The following is an 18,215-nucleotide window of genomic DNA, read 5'->3' as shown; positions in this document are numbered from 1 at the left end:
TGGTCCCAAAATCTGTTCTAGTTTGCTAATGCTGCCAGAATGCAAAACACCAGAAATGAATTGACTTTTATAAAAGGGGATTCATTTGGTTACATGGTTACCGTCTTAAGGCTATAAAGCATCTATCAGCAAAGGGTACCTTCACTGGAGAAAGGCCATTGGCTTCCAGAAAACCTCTGTTCACTGGGAAGGCACGTGGCTGGCATCTGCTTGCTTCCAGGTTGCATTTCAAAATGGTGTTCTCCAAACTATCTGAATCAGCTTCCAACTGCCATCTTCAAAATGTCTGTCTCAGTTCCAGCTCACTATGAGCTCCTTCTGTCTGAGCTTATATAGTGCTCCAGTAAACTAAACAAGGCCCACACTGAATCAGTGGGACCATGCCTCCATGGAAATTATCCAATCAGAGTTATTACCTACAGTTGGGTAGGTCACATCCCCATGGACACTGAACCAATATGTTCCAACCCAATCCACACTAATATGTCTGCCCCCACAAGAAGGCATTAAAGAATATGGCTTTTGGGGGGGGGGGGCATAAATATACAAACCAGCACATCTGGTAATGCCTTCTCCTCTTTTGTGATGTGAGTTCTACTCAGCATTTTTTCCAAAAATGTCTAGTCTCATCTCAGTTAAAAACTTGGTGGGGAATGAAACCCTCAGCCTCTATGTAGTCTGGAATTCACTGACAAATTCATCAACAGCCTATTTATTAGAACTTGCAGCCTTGCCATGCCTCATGACAACATGGATGCTGGTCCTCTTTTTAAAACTATCAAACCAGCCATGGCTGGCCTTAAAAAATTCAACACAATCACCATCCGGTCCTGGTTAGTTTTTGAAAAAAAGTGGCATGCAGCACTTTTGCTTTTTCACATATCATGGCTTCTGATACACTGTTGCCCATGAATTGTTTCTCATTTACCAAAATTAATAAAAGCTTTTCAACTTCCTTAAGTGTTTGGGAATGCTGCTGTGTTACTGCTTTAACTTCTTTTGCAACATCAGCCTTTTTTAATCACTTCTTTATTCTTAATGATGGTGGAGACCACTGTTCTAGGATAACATGCTCCCTAGCAAGATCAATAATGCAAATACCACTCTCATATTTGCCTGTTCTTTCTTTTTTTTTTTTTTTCTTTCTCAATAGTGGTGCAAAATAACTTTTTCTGCTCAGCATTATTATTGCTCATTTTCATAGGCCCCAGGATGAGAAAAAAAGTGCAAAAATACACAAAATGACCAGAGAAGGTAAGATAAGACCATGAGAGGATGTGCACAGGGCAAGAGCTACTGTGTGACTAACACATGACCCTTTGTTTTGGCTGGAAAGTGTAGCTTGCTCATCAAGTACCAAACAAATGACAAATACTGGGACAACATTTTCACAACAAAATGCATTGAGTAAAAATTTCAACTAGTTTCAAATGTATTGAGTACCGAATTCAACCAAGATACCACTCTAGAGGTTTGGCTATCAATCTGAAATTTGATTTTGACAGTCAATATTAGCTGGCCATGCCTAAGAATTCTGAGTTCTCTTTGTTCTTTGGCATGGCCACTTGCCAAAGGGTCTAGCCTTCAAGAAGTCTCTTTTGGAGCTTTACTTCCTGAAGATTTCTGGATAAGACTTGCATTTTTAAAACCTTGTGGTAATACAATTCAACTACACTGCTGTTATATTTCTATGTCAGGTTTTTGTGTCTTTATTTATTGGGATGTAATAGATGGAATCCTTTAAAGCAAACTAAGTGTATGTATCAGAAATATTGATAAGGAGAATATACAGATTAGGTACTGTGAGACATATATTTCCCACTATTTATAACACTTGTCATGGCCCAAGAAGGCTTTTGTAGCCAAAGGACTAAAGAAAGCACCAGACACTTTCTGAGACATGAGGTTTTATTATGGGGCTTACCTACAGGGTGGGGAAGTTGACTCATGTTGCCCTGAATTCAGGAGCTTCTCTGAATGGATTCAGGAGCTGCTCTTGAGTGGTGGCAAATTCAGAGATCAATGTGGAAATAGTCCACACTTTGTGGGGGGCTGTATAAGCTGATTATAAGGGCTTGACATTCCAATGGGTATGAGAGCATAAAGCAGGGAGTGGGGGAGGGGATTGTGCAATGTAGGGAGGGATTGATTGTAATCAACAGGGAGGAGGGGAGGATTATAGATTATCTTGTAGATAACAGTATCTCAGGGAGACTCAGGGAGGAGGTATTTTTGGATATAGTTTACATTTAGCACCTGATATTACAATGAGAATATATCAGACCTTAATGGCTTTCCCTGGTATGTTAGGCTATTGGCGAACCCTTATACCCCACCTGGCACAAATTCTAAAACATTTGTATTTGTTAGCTTGATAGGGAAAAACATGGGAATGGGATGCCCCCAACAGGCTGCCTTTGAAATGTCTAAGTACACAATGGTGTAAGCACAGGCTTTAAGGGAGGTGGACCCTGATATACCATGTGAATTGCATGTGGCCAGTGCCAATATTGGCTTTGGGTGGGGTTCATGGCAAAGGCAACAGGCTAAATGTGTACCTATTGGATTTTGGCCCCAACTACATAGCCCTTAGGAAAAGCAATTGTGTGCAGCTTATAATGTTCTGTTACAAGATGAAGGGCTAACTCAAAGGTGCCCAGTGACCTTACAGATGGCCATTCCTATACAGGGGTGGGTACAAGATAGGGTAAACAAGCCCCATTCAGGGTGTGCTCAGCTGAGCATGCTGACAAATTGGGAAACCTACCTCCTGCAGCATAGCCTTTTTAATAACAACCCTTTGAGGGCAGAAATGCATGGAATTTTAGGACAAGCCTCCTATGAGGAAGAGCAGCATGCCTTGCTCTGTTGATCCTCCTGAGGTGGCTCCTCCCATGTCCACCTTTCATGGGCAAGGAAACGTACCTGACTCTGCATGGTACTCTGACAGACTGGCACATGGGCAACCTGCTACCTGGATGGCCATGGCTGTCCAGCCCAGTATTGACAACATCTGGTGGGAGACTGGAACTTCACAAAGCAGCCAGTGGGCTGAGCTGTGGGCTGTATGGATGGCCATTGTCCATGAACTAGGGGATGCTTTGATTGTTTGTGCAGACAACTGGGCTGTGTTCGTGGGCTTAACTGTATGGATAGCCATCTGGAAGCAGGAACAGTGGACAGTTGTTGGCCATTTCCTGTGGGGAAAAGAAATGTGGAAAGACATCTGGACTGCCTGTCAGAAATGCAAGGTAATTGTTTTTCATGTCTCTTCCCATAACACCAATTCATTACCAGGTAACATAGAAGCTGATGCCCCAGCAAAAATCCACAACCTAGCACCAAAGACACATGAAGCTGCTGAGTGGCTTCATCAGAAAACAGGACACCAAGGATATCAGACCCTATGGAGGCTGGCACAGCAGTTTCAACTACCTATCACCAGACACCAATTAAAAGGATTAGTGGACACTTGCCCCTCCTGCTCACTCTGATGGCCCAGAATGCTTCCTCATTCAGTTGGGCACATTGGTAAGGATGAGATCCCTGTCACTTGGTGGCAAGTAGATTATATTGGCTCCCTTCCTCTCTCTGAAGTGGCAAAATATGACTTCACTGCAGTAGCTACAGCAACAGGACAGCTGCCGGCCTTTCCAGTGGGCAAGTCCAACCAACAGGCTACAATATATAACCTAGAAAAACAGTGCATTCTTCAGGGTCCCCACACATGTGGACAGTGATAAAGGGACCCAGTTTACCAGCCAGCTAACCCAAACCTGGGCTGCTGAGTATGATGTCCTCTGGATGTTCCACCTGCCTTACAACCCAAATGTGGCAGGGTTGATTGAGAGAATTAATGGCCTTTTAAGAGAACACTTGAAGGACAATAAAAATTCCCTTCAGCAATGGACTCAATGACTGTACTCATCACTCATTAGTGTCAACTCCAGGCCTAGGGCGGCTATCCCTGCTCCAGTCAAGATGGTAACTGCTGGTCCCGTGAAAGCTTTGTGAATTCAGGTAAAGGGACCAGAGACCTTAAAACCACAGTGAGGCAAAGATAACAATTTACTCTTGCCTATGCCACAGACAGTAGAAATTGGGGAAAATAAGATCAATTGGCCCTGGTCCTGGCCAATGCAGCCTCAATGTCTGGGTGTCCTAAGCCCATGGGGGTTTGCGATCACCCAAAACCTAACTATTAGACCACAATTTATTCAAAATATGCCAAAGGTTATATGGGTTGTTAATCTAGGGCCCCCATACCTCAAGGTACTACTTTGTGTATGACATTATGGACTTTTATTATGCCTAGGCTAGCCATGGATGCAACCCCTGGGGTCCTTTGCAACCCCAAGGGGAAAAGGTATGGTATTTAAGGCCCACTCATAATGCCCCTTACCTGGGACACTGTTATCTACTCATAGAAATGTAGCTTGTATATTGTTAGACCAAGATTTGCCTCTTATTGTACTCCATAAACATCTTTCTTTTCACCCATAGCACTATAGGAAACACATTTTTACAGTAGGCATCTGTAGTAACCTCCACACATAACAGTTCTCAGTGTTGGGTATGCACTGAATTGCCATTGTCCAGTGCCACTGGCCTCCTGTGGACCATCACTCCTGCCAACTGGATGACTTGGGATGACATGCAGATGTGGCAACACACTCACTGATGGCAAGCATGAACAGACTTCTTCCCTTTCTCTGCATCATCAAATATTTTTCCCTGTGCCTTTCTCTTTGCATCATGTTTGTCCCATTATTGGTGAAGATAACTTAAATGACTTGGTTGAAATGGTGTCTTCCAAGTTTCATCCCTGTGAAGTTACTGTTTTTCTATTGTAATGAATACAATTAATAAATATCCCATTTTACATCAACTTATTCTATGATCTACTAGGGATTCATGTCTCAAATAATGGTTACAACAGTGTTTGCCAAATGGTAATTTTGTAATTCTACCATTCTTTCTAATATTTATTATAATTCTTACATCATGATGAGTTTCTCTTCCTCTTCCATTTGTATCTATCTATCTATCTATCTATCTATCTATCTATCTATCTATCTACTTACCTACATACCTACCTACCTATCTGCCTAGCTATTATCTATTTGTATGGACATATAGATTCTTCATGTATTCTCTGGGCTAGTATCCATTATTACCATTTTTTTTTCAATATTTTCCAAATTTGATCAGCAGAAACCACTTCAATTTTACCTTTTGTAACTTTTTGAGGAGTCCACATTAATTTTAATCACTTCCTTAATTTTTGGCTGCACAAGATGGTCAAGTCTTATCTTGAACATATCCTGCTTCAGATCTAGAATCAGTCATTTCCCCAAATAGTTCTGGTTCCTTTTATTGGAAACTAGTATTGTCACCAAAAATCTGGTCTTATATCATAGATACTTGGGTCTCAATGTTTCTAAGCTATTTCAGTGAACAGAGCCAGAAAATATATGTATCTAAACACACACAGATGCACACATATCTATTTCTATATTTATCCAAAAGCAATGAGTGTATACAGAGCCTCCAAATTCAATGACCCAAGTGTGCATTCTCATCATTTCCCTTTCTTTACTTGTAACCCTTGATTCTGACAGTGAAATACCTAATTTTCATTATCCCCAGTATATTTACTAATTTGCATAATCCTAGGCTACATGTAAAGTAGTTTCAGCACTGATAACCCAACCTACTCTGGGAAATAAGTCTACTGACAGGAATACAGTATTTTAAATGAATTTTATATTTTTAGCCTTAGAGTACATGATACAAAAGACTATATGTCAAAGTTACTTAAGTTGGTTCTTTCAACCTTTAATCACATTTCAGCATGATTTTCTTACTCATTTAAAATAAATTCATTTGAGATAAAATTATCACTGCAAATGCATATATAATAATGAAATAAAATTTGACAAAACAATAGTCTATGTTTGCTTCCTGAAAAGCTAGTAAAAGTAAAGCAAATTAAACCCTAAGTTAGAGGAAGGAAAGTTACAAAGAGGATAAGAACAGAAATCAATATAATATAAATAGTCAAAAAGAGACTAATTGACAAAGTCAAACATTCTTTTGCTTTGAAGAGTAACAAAACTGATAAAACTCTAGCAAGACTGAATCAGTAAAAAAAAAGAAAAATCTATTAATTTCATGCATGAAACAATGATACAACTAGAAATTTAAAAAATGAAATATTATATACTATCATAAAACTTTTATAAAACATGTTTTATAAAATAAATTTCACAACTTAGATGAAATAAACAAAAGTTTTGTAAGACATCTTAACAAAGCTGACATAAAAAATATAAAGTATGCATAGCTTAATATTGAGTTCATTATTTAATAAATAAAAATTAATCACTATCTTTTACAATCCAACTCTTTACAAGGACAGCATAATTCTGAAATAAAAAAGTGGTAAAATTGCAAAAACATAAATTGTAGACTAATACCTGTCATGAAAATAGAAAGGAAAAATCCCAAAAGATATGTTTGCCAATTCCAGCCATATAGAAAAATTTTAATTCATCATGAAAAGCTGGTATTACCCAAGAAATTCCACTTTGATTTACCATTTAACAGCCAATCAGTCAATATAATTCAGCATACAGGCATCATAATAGATGCAAAGAAAGTATTTACCACAATTCCAAACCCATTAATGATTAAATTCAGGCAAAATAAAAATATACAAAATTCCTCAAATGACTGAAGGATCTCTATTTCTTAAAAGCTACACTTAAAATCACCCTTTGTGGTGAAATATTGAACATTTTACCCTTATCATTGAAGTGAGGTGACATCTCACTTCTTCTATGTAATTTCTTACTGAAGGTACTATTTTGCGTAGTGAGGCCTGAAAAGAAGTAAAAGTCCTAAAGTCTGAAAAGGAAGAAATAAAAGTGGCTTTAATTTCAAATGTCCTGATATAATAGGCAGAAAATCCTAAGAATTATGACTACACTAATCAAAAGGAATGTGAAGTGGTTACATTAATGTCAATCAAGGTAAATTTCAGAGCCAAAAATATTTCCAGACAAATAAGAAGGGCATTTAATAATGACAGTAAAGTCAGTTAATCAGAAGACACCCTAAAAGTCCATGCACCTAATAACAGAGTTATAAAATACATAAAATCTCAAGGAATTGAATGGAGGAGTAAATCAACCCACAATTACAATCATAGATTTCAGCACCCTTCTTTCAACAATCAAGAGAACAATTAGAAAGTAAATAAGCTTCTGGAAGACTAGAAAAATATTATCAGCCACTGAAGTGGCTTTTATAGAGCATTCCACCAAAGAGCAGAATATGCATAATTTCTAAATGTTCACAGAACCTTAACAAAATGCACCATACCTGGGACATAAAAGAAGTCTCAGTAGTTTTTAAAGAATTCAAATCATGCAAAGTGTGTTCTCTGAAAAACAGAGATTTTAATTTGAACTCAACAGAAAGATTTCTAGACATTACCCCAAATAATTTAGAAACTAAAACCATGCTTCTAAGTAACCCATGGGTTAAATCAGAATGAATTGTGAAATCAGAAAGGAAATTAAAAAGAGGTATAAAAACTTGTACGCAGCTGAAGCAATGCTTAAGGGGACATTTATAGCACAAAACACTTACATTGAAAAATAAGCATCCAGTGAACAACCTAAGCTTTGACTTTAAGAAACTAGAAAAAGCAGAAAAAACTAACCCCCAAACTAAGCAGAGGAAAACAAACAAAAAAGATCATAGTAGAAATCATTGAAATAGGAAATAACAGAACAGCAACAAAAATAGAGAAATCAATAAAACCAAAGCTGCTTCAATCAAAATCAGTTAAATTGATAATTTCCAGGCAGACTGATCAGGAAAAGAAAAAGGAAAGACAAATTGTGAACATTAGGAATAAGAGATGGGGCATCAGTGCAGATTATGTAATTTTAGACATTTAAGGAATAATAAGGGAGTGTTTTGAACAAGTTCATTTCAATAAACTCAACAACTTAATTGCAATGGACAGATTCGATTTCTTGAAAATGATAAATCAGCAGAAATCATGCAAGAAGAAATAGATAACCTGAACTGCCATATATATGTGAAGTTAAATTAGTACTTAAAAACCATTCCAACTCCAATCCTAAATGATTTCATTAGTAAATACTATCATTGATTTACAGAACAAATAATGTCAAATCTACACTTGCTAACTCATTCTATGAAGACTTTACCCTTGTATTGAAACCAGAAGAAAACATCACTAGAAAACAAAACTATAGACAAGTATTTCTCATGAGCATAGATGCAAAAATTCTTTAATAATGCTTAGCATATCTAACCCAACAATACATGAAATGGATAATGTGTATTACCAAAGCGGCTCATCCCAGGAATGCATGTTGAGTTTACTATTGGAAATTTTATAATATAGTTCACCATACTAACACACTAACAGAGTAAATTTTATGACCAAATCAGTGGGTGCATTAAAACATTTTGAAAAAATGAAGCAAATATTCCTGATTTAAATTGTCAGCAAAAAAGAGGAATTGAAGAAAATCTCAACCTGACAGACAGCAGCACAAGCAAACAAGCAAGCAAACAAAAAATAATGTACAGCTAATATCATCCTTAACAAAAAAAATGTTCTTCCCCTAAGATTTAGAACTAGGGAAGAATGTCCATTATCACCATTTCTGTGTGACATTTTACTGAAGATTTTATTCACTGTAATAAAGCAACAAAAAATTATTCAGTTTTGAAAGAAAGTAAGACTATGTTTGTTCACGAACCCCCTGATCAGCTATATAGAAAATCCCAAGGAATCTACTAAATAGTTTCTAAAACTGAGGTTAGCAAGGTTGCAGGATACAAGGTCAACATCAAAGTATCAATTGCATTTCTTTATAACATGTATTTCTATATATGAGCAATATTGAAACAGATGAACTCTGACTTTCATGTTTTCTTCTCATTCTTCTTTCCTGAATATTATAAGTATATTTAAAAAATTATTTTGAACTAATTTAAGATTTAGTGAAAAGATGCTAAAATCATACACTTTCTGTATATTCCTCACCCTACTTCCCTTATTTCCCTAACATGAACACGTTATATAACTGTAGTACAATTATCAAAACCAGGAAACTAACAATGACACAGTGCCATCAACCATTATTTGATACCATTTGAATTTCATCAGTTTTTCCACTAATGACCTTTTTTCTCTTCCAGAATCTCATCATAATATATTTAGTTATTATCTCTCCTTCTGTCTCCAGTCTGATCCTTAGTCTTGTCTTTCATGACCCTGACTTTTGAAGATTACTTAGTTTTTTTGTAGAATGTCCTTCAATTTGGTTTGGTCCTTTGTGTTTTCATGATTGGAAAAAAGTTACTATTTTTTCACAAGAATATCACTGGATGCTGTGTCCTTCTCAGAGCCTCATACTAAGGGGTTCATGATGACAATAGGTCATATTACCAGGATTTTAAACTTTGATCACCTTCTTAAGGTGATGACTGCTTTATTTCTCTGCTGTAAAGTGCCCCTTTGTAGTTACTAAATATTTGGGTGAGATAGTTTAAGACAAAGCAAAGCCTGTTTGTCCTCAACTGTCTACTCCAAAATTTTAGCATCCATTCATAGATCTTATCTGCAAGAATGATTAATGTACTGTTTTCCAAATGGTATTTTCTATTTTCCTTTTTCATTCTAATTGAGTAATTGGAATTCCACATTTAGGAGCTGTCTTTTATCCACCATTTATTTATTCAATGATTTATTTAAATTGGTATGACCTGAGGGATATTTATATTATCCTATGGGTTAAAATTCAGTATTATCATTATTTATTTTCTCACTCAAATTGTTCCTGCTTTGGCCATTAGGCACTCCTTCAGGCTGGATTCTGTTATTTGTTTTGACAAGTTCCCATCTTTTTAAAGCATTTTCCTTCTTTCTGGCACCACAGGATGTTCCAGAGTCATTTAGTATTTTCCCTGCCTTGCCCTGGAATCAGTAATTTCTCCAGGAAGCCACATTAGGGCTTAGGTGGAAATAAAGTTTGGTAATTTGAAACATTGATTCTTTTCTAGTTTTTCTCAGGTCCTTTTTCTCACCCAAACAGGTGGCAATTTCTTATATTACTACCACTATGCATCAATGTATAGTGCTATGTATAGTGCAATGTATAGGGCATATGTTTGCTTTTTTTTTGATATGGAAATTATTAGGCATTCAGAGTTCAGCATAAATAGGGAGAGTGTATAACTTTGTATGTGAGATAATTACTACAGATAGAGTTAATGGAGTGAATGAATTATGTAATATTCATATTTATCTCCATAAAGAGCTTGCATAGGTTTTTACCTCCCTCATGGCCCAGGGATCATTTCCCAAAGGGTCATAAACTTTCATATACTACAAGTCAGTGACAATGTATTTGATTGGGAACTAGGACAGAACTGATTCTTTTGCTTGAGGTAGGAGGGAGATGCTGTTGGTTGCAGTTAACTAGAGTTTCATAGTTCCCTTAATGTTTTGTTTATTTACTTTTTATCTTTGTTGACATTACTGTGCATACGGTTTTTAAAGAAATTTTGCTGGATTTTAACAAATATAGTTAAGAATTTTTAAAACCTAATATTTCAGCATAAATATATTTTTCAGGCAGAAAAATGTTATACCATATTCAAACAATTAGAGCTTAAAGTGGGTAAACTAAACTAAACTATATTTTTTATGTTTTGCACTATGCCCATCCCTACTTCCCATGTCCTCTGGCTCTTTAACTTTCTTCCTAATTGTAATCACACAACGTTTCATAAACTAACAAATATTTCTTAAATCTTTGAAGTACATCACAGAAAGAGACAGAGGATATGCATGGGAGCCATTTAGTTCATTTGGAGAAAGTTTCTTTGTGAGAAGTGTTCTATAACACAAGTCATCCAGAAGAGATTGGGAATATTCTCCTATGTTCTTTTAACTGCAAATAAAACATATTTTTTCCCCCAGTAACCAAGTAGTAAAGCTTTAGATGGCAAAATATTTTGCCAAAAAAGTTTTGATTGGAACAAGTTTATATTTAATTCAATATATGCATAAGTTTATGTTTTTAAAGCACAAAGATCCCTGTCATACTTTCAGCTTTTTTTCTTCAGAGAAAAAGACTAATCATTACAATAAAGGATTACCATCGTGTATCATGCTGGAAAAAAAATAAGTTTAGCTTATATTTTGTTTCTTAGATAAATTTATAATTTCTGTGGATCTTACTTGTAATAGATGATGAGATCCCTTACAAATATAAAAATGTTGTTTTTGCTATTCATTTATGAGCCCACATTTATTTATTCATTAATCGAAATGTTTCTTCTTTGTGGGAAACATTTACAAAATTTTTATTTTCTCAGAAATATTGACATAAAAATGGAAATTACAAAATACTAATGTTCTTTACTGACTGCAATTGTTTAATCATTTTCTAAGCTGGAATTTTGTGTTAATTAAAATCTAGGATTTCAAACTAGAAATTAAAAATTGATATCTTCAAATTATCTGCTGTGCTCTAAATTATTTTCATGTAGAGACAGAAAATCATTACTAACTGATCAAGTTTCAATGACTTATTTCAACTACTTTTGATAATATTACAGTTTGAAAGAACTATTTTGCCACAGTAGAAATAAAGTCCTAATATTTGTCTGAATATAAAATATTTTTGCAAAACTCATTACTTTGTGACTATTTTTAAGTTTCCACACTTATCTGTAGCCATTAATAAGCTTGCAATATAATATACTCAGGCAAAGATAGGCATAATTTCTATTAACACATTTTTATTATTGGTGCGAAAAGCTGGAGTATTCATTAACATGAATGGATTGTTAATGAAAATAATACTGCAAAACTGCATAGCATATTGCAGCTTTTAAATACGGTTAATACATTTGATGCTTGCAATTAGTTCATGAATTATTTAACAAAAGAAACAATTCTGGCACAAAAGTGAAAATTGGCTCAAGTTAAAATATTAGGACTCTTCATATTTTTCCATATATAATTCTACAAGACAATCACTCTTCCTAACTTGGCAAAAGCTGCCATTTTGTCAGTGTTGAACTTTTAGGGAACTTTTACTTTAATAATGGATGTTTTAAGATGCGCGATGACTGCTAACCTATTACATTTTGCAACGTGAGAAATGCCAATATATGTAGTGAAACATTTAATTGTTAACAGAAAAAGAGTCTTCAAAATTTTTGAGGAGGAAGCATCGTCAGAAATATTTCTTCATATCTGATGAAAAAGAATATTGAAAGAACATCGTGAACTACTATATGCATAAATTGGAATTTCCAATTTGAATAAAAACTCTTTAACATTCAATAAAATAAGGCTAAGAATTTGAAGTCAATAATATATTTTGCATTAAAATTTTGATAAAATCTGTACAATTTGCTAACCTTTATAAAAGATGTAAAGTAACAGAGCTATATTCTTATGGGCAGTTTATTCATTTTAAGGTAGGACAAATAAACATAATCAAGTGAAATAAGTAGAAAATTACTTACTGGAATCTATGGTCCAGTGTTATGTTATAGCGAATATTATAAAGCCATGGGAGAAACCATTTTTGTTAATTGGGATTGTTAGAGAAAATTGTATGGAGAGTTGAACTTGAACTGACTTTTCAAAGAAGTGTATGTTGAGTAGCAGATCCAGTTTGCAATAGAAAGCATAATCAGTGAGATCATTTTGTTGTTATATTTCATTGATAACTAATTAATCTATATATTTAATATTAAAATGATAATAGGTATTTATTAAGCCCTTGCTATGACCCAGGAACTCTAATAATACAAAGTACAAATACTTTTTGAAAAACTAAGAGAAAAATTTATCTAGTAAGTGCCTGGAATTATTCAAAATGAGGTTTAAAATAAACAAAAAATACAAATAGAAAAGAGGAAACCAAATGAGTTCCATTTTTGGTGTACTCCATATCTTAGGTTATATTTACTTGGCTGGCTAATAAACTACAGTTAAAACTTAATTTTTAAAAATTCTCAAATAAAACCAATCCTTGAAATTTTCTTTAGATTGATCTATGTATGTGCTATGGCAGCCAATACTTAGAGGATAATGGAATAGAAAGAATAAGAAGGAAAATATTAAAAAGTGAGCAATGGTGAGAAATAAATGGTGATATAAGATAGAAGCAATCATTGAAAATGTCCTTAAGAAGGATCTTTGTTATGTATGAAGGAAAATAAAACAATACATTAACTGATTTATTGTTTTGTTATTCATATGTAAGACATTTTCAAAACAAGGGGTGCAGAAAGATTCAGTTAATTTTTTTACTTCTGGTTGGTTTTAAAATCTGATTTATATTTCAAAAAATATCTAAGACCTTTAATTGTATTTTGACTTTATTATTATCATCATTCTCTATTTTTCTGTAGTTAATCATGAGAAATAGAACATCAGCGATAGAGTTCATTCTTCTTGGCTTGACAAATGACCCGAAGTTTCAAGCTGTGCTCGTCTTTTTTCTGCTACTAACTTATGTCTTAAGTATCATGGGAAACTTGACCATCATCATGTTGACTCTGCTGGATTATCGCCTCCAGACTCCTATGTACTTTTTCCTCCGTAATTTTTCCTTTTTGGAAATTTCCTTTACCTCTGTCTTTGTTCCCAAAATGCTGGTCAATATTGCAACAGCAGACAAGACGATTTCCGTTGCTGGTTGCTTCACTCAGTATTTTTTCGCTATCCTTCTGGGAGCGACTGAATTTTACCTTTTGGCCGCCTTGTCCTTTGATCGTTACGTTGCTATCTGCAGACCCCTGCATTACACAACCGTGATGAGCAGGAGGCTCTGCGTTCAACTTGTCTTATGTTCCTGGTTCTCTGGTTTTTTAGTTGTCATCGTGCCACATATGATGACTCTCCAGCTGCCTTTCTGTGCCTCTAACATCATCAATCATTATTGCTGTGACTACACCATATTGTTGCATTTAGCCTGTTCAGACACACATTTCATAGAAGTGGCTGAATTTGTTCTTGCTGCAGTGACGCTCATCTTCACCTTAGCACTGGTGATTCTTTCCTACACAAACATTATCAGGACAATCCTGAGAATCCCCTCTGCTCAACAAAGGACAAAAGCTTTTTCGACTTGTTCCTCTCACATGATTGTGGTCTCACTTTCCTATGGAAGCTGTATCTTTATGTATATAAATCCTTCTTTTAAGGACGCAGCAACCTTTAACAAGGGAGTGGCTCTGCTCAATACGTCAGTGGCCCCTCTGTTGAACCCCTTCATCTACACCCTCAGGAACAAGCAAGTGAAAACAGCTTTCAAAGATATGGTCGGTAAGATAAAGTTTTTTTCAATAAAATGAAACTATTTAAGGTCTGTCATTAAACAAATAATATAGAAATGTTTGAAAGATCACAGATGTACTTTATGGTAATTTTAAAATGTGTTTTTACATTATCTTATCAATGTTCCTATTTGATCATTGAAACAATAAAACTGCTTATTTTAATTGTCAATTTTATCATCACTTTTGCTGTTCTTAAAGGTGTACAATTGTGTGTATGTGCTCTAACACTTTATACCTCAGTTTTAAAGAAAAAAAAAATTTCTGGGAGAAGTTGGAATTGGGAATTTGACTTCTAATTGTTTTTTACAATTCAATCTTTAAATCATATATATTGCCATATGATCTTTAATCTCCACATCTGGAACTGAAAAATTAAGTTCACATCCTGAGCTTGTTAATAATAGCTTGTGCAATATATTAGTGCATGGACATAAAGTTTATTCTTTTCAAATTATAAGATTACTGCTTAAATGTAATCTTTTCATGTAATTGCTTAATGAGATTCTAGGCATATGCAACCTTTGAGGTAACAGAGTCCTAAAGAAGAGAAATCATGTGTTTGTTTCAGTATTGCTGGGAAATGTTAAATGATGACTTAAACACAGATTAAATTCTTTGAGCAAACCCATGAGAGAGGTAAATGGATGCTTCAAGTCTAATCTAATTTAAAACATGTCTTTCTAGCAAATTTTATATAATTTACTGTTTTGCCTAATCATTGTTCTAGTTCTCATTTAATAGGGAATTCAGAATTAATCTATTTAAAATTATTCATGATGTTAATGATTTTGCAGGCTTAAATCTCATTCCTTCTTAGTCTTTACACCTTCACACTAAACTGTAAATGTTTATATTCTGAGTTCCTTAGGCAGAGTCTCCATCATAAGTAAAAGCTTCCATTTTCTTAGCTTTGTTGTGTTCATATTTATTCCTTAGAATGTGTAGAGCATATCCATTGCATGAGTAATGTTAAAATTTAAAGAGATTGTAGATATTTTTTACTCGATCTCATTTTACAAATGAAGGAGAAGTCCTACAGACGTTAAGAAGCTTTACTAAAGCATACAGCTAATTGGTGACAAATTTTTACTCTTGATTTCTTTGTTTATCCATCAACCAATAATGAAAAATCCACTAGGTAGCAGAGATTCTAAAAAGTGTCCTGGGACACGCATGGAGAATAGATGATTGATTAAGTAGTCTTTGTCAGTTCCTATATATTTAGACATAACTGCATCGAAAAGTGACCTAAATATTTAACATAATTGATGTTAATGCATTAGTTAGCTTGTTACTTTGTTATTTAGACAGTCAGGTGATGACTCATTAGTTCATTCTTTTGTTTGTTGTTTTAAAGAACATTATCAGTTCATTAATCACAGTCACACAGTAGAAAAGGAAACAGAGTAGGGGTAGGCAAGGGCTGTACAATAGCCCTTAGTGTGTCTTGGTTACCTCTCTAGCTTGCTTGACTTGCCAATCCATAAATTCCACAGTGTAATTGCTGATTTAAATGATGGTTGCTAATTTTAATCTAATAGTTACAAAGTTTATTTCTAGTTTGCCTTCAGATTGTGTGGATAGGTGCTACATGGTTCTGAGGAGTATTCTCTACCTACTTTAACAAAAAGAATATATTATACATGTATTACTTTCTCAACACATTACCTACATTCTACTTAAAAGTAATCCTTAATTATAAATGTAAATATATAGAGCTCATTAATTTACTCAGATTTCCTGAAGAAGTTGCCAAATGGATATGCCTTGGGTTGGGGACACATTTCTTACGTGATACTTTATTTGAGAAGTTTACAAAACTTCGGTTTGGGGGATTGCGCTGGGGATTCATGTTGTATGATCAGTGTGAATCAAATATTCAAGTCAAGGAACTAAAGAAAGAAAAAGCTGTATCTCAGTCTGTTCCCCTTAGAGAGAAAGAGAAACTTAAAAGCTTGGAGGAAACATTCCCATCGGCAGTGTCCTTGTCTGGAAGAGATATTAAAAAATCACTTTACTCCCAATTAGCATCAGTTGAAAGTGAATATTTATGTAGTATCACAAATATTCAGTATAGTGACTTTAGAAAGCTGACAGATCTGAGAAAATTATTGTGTTGCTTATGTTGTCAAAAAATATTAAATTTTTAATCTTATACAATAATACTTTTTGATAGACTTTAAAACGTATCCTTATATCTTGGAGTTCTTTCTGAGACAGTGTTATGGGTTGAAGTGTTTCTCCAAAAGAGATATTGATTCAGAAAACCCATTTGTCAGTTGGGAAGAGGAGATAAAAGTAAAACATTCTTTGAAGAAATCAGTAGAGGAGAATCATAGCCTCCCTCAACCAATAATTTTCTATCAGTTGACAAATGTTCAGAATCTCTGCATATCAAACAACAGCATAGCAAAGTTTTCAGAAACTGAACTGAACTGAACTGAGTTTTGAAATGTCACCCACAGAAGGTGTGATATAATTTACAGTTTTGATTCCATAGTTTAATTTCCAGGCTATAAAATATCAGTGTCCTATAACAGTAATCATAATGTATACAACATAATATTCATAATGTCCAAGATTCAACCTGAATTTACTCAACATACAAAGAACAAGGAAAATGTGACACCTTCTCAAGGGAAGAGAAAATCAGCAGACACCAACCCTGAGATAATCTCAGTGCTAAATCTAACAGAAAGAAATATAAGGAGATAATATACTCATTAGGAAAAGAGCAATGACCTGTGAATGAATTAAAAGATAAAAAAATTCAGCAGAAAAATATAAGAATAACAAAACTGAAAATTTATAACTGAAAGAAAGCCACTTGATGGACATAAAATCAAATGGAGGAGGAGTTCCCATTTATCTATTTTCTCTTTTGTTGCTTGTGCTTTGGGTGTAAAGTCTAGGAAGTGGCCGCCTAATACAAGGTCTTGAAGATGTTTTCCGACATTATCTTCTAGGAGTTTTATGGTACTTTCTTTTATATTGAGATCTTTGGTCCATTTTGAGTTAATTTTTGTGTAGGGGGTGAGGTAGGGGTCCTCTTTCATTCTTTTGGATATGGATATCCAACTCTCCCAGCCCCATTTGTTGAAAAGACCATTATGACTCAGTTCAGTGATTTTGTGGGCCTTATCAAAGATCAGTCGGCCATAGATCTGAGGGTCTATCTCCGAATTCTCAATTCGATTCCATTGATCTATATGACTATCTTTGTGCCAGTACCATGCTGTTTTGGCAACTGTGGCTTTATAATAAGCTTCAAAGTCAGGGAGCGTAAGTCCTCCCACTTCGTTTTTCTTTTTTAGAGTGTCTTTAGCAATTTGAGGCATCTTCCCTTTCCAAATAAATTTGATAACTAGCTTTTCCAAGTCTGCAAAGTAGGTTGTTGGAATTTTGATTGGGATTGCATTGAATCCGTAGATGAGTTTGGGTAGAATTGACATCATAATGACATTTAGTCTTCCTATCCATGAACATGGAATATTTTTCCATCTTTTAAGGTCCCCTTCTATTTCTTTTAGTAGAGTTATGTAGTTTTCTTTGTATAGGTCTTTTACATCTTTGGTTAAGTTTATTCCTAGGTACTTGATTTTTTTAGTTGCTATTGAAAATGGTATCTTTTTCTTGAGTGTCTCTTCAGTTTGTTCATTTCTAGCATATAGAAACATTACTGACTTATGTGCATTAACCTTGTATCCCGCTACTTTGCTAAATTTGTTTATTAGCTCTAGTAGCTGTATCGTCGATTTCTCAGGGTTTTCTAGATATAAGATCATATCATCTGCAAA

General features: G+C 34.7%; 1 protein-coding gene across 1 annotated transcript; it reads left to right on the top strand.

Moving 5' to 3' along the window:
• Positions 1 to 13,494: 13,494 nt before the first annotated feature.
• On the top strand, positions 13,495 to 14,433 carry LOC119542755 (olfactory receptor 6C4-like). Its single transcript, XM_037847420.1, has one exon. It carries the CDS (start codon positions 13,495 to 13,497, stop codon positions 14,431 to 14,433), a length of 939 nt encoding a protein of 312 aa, XP_037703348.1.
• The last annotated feature ends 3,782 nt before the right edge of the window (positions 14,434 to 18,215 follow it).

This window comes from Choloepus didactylus, chromosome 8, assembly GCF_015220235.1.
Source record: "Choloepus didactylus isolate mChoDid1 chromosome 8, mChoDid1.pri, whole genome shotgun sequence".
NCBI lineage: Eukaryota > Metazoa > Chordata > Mammalia > Pilosa > Megalonychidae > Choloepus > Choloepus didactylus.
The sequence above is the reverse complement of the archived record's forward strand: the minus strand, read 5'-3'. Positions and strand labels throughout refer to the sequence as shown.

Excerpts from the sequence above, each read along its gene's own strand:
- LOC119542755 (XM_037847420.1), top strand. The coding sequence starts at position 13,495 with ATGAGAAATAGAACATCAGCGATAGAGTTCATTCTTCTTGGCTTGACA.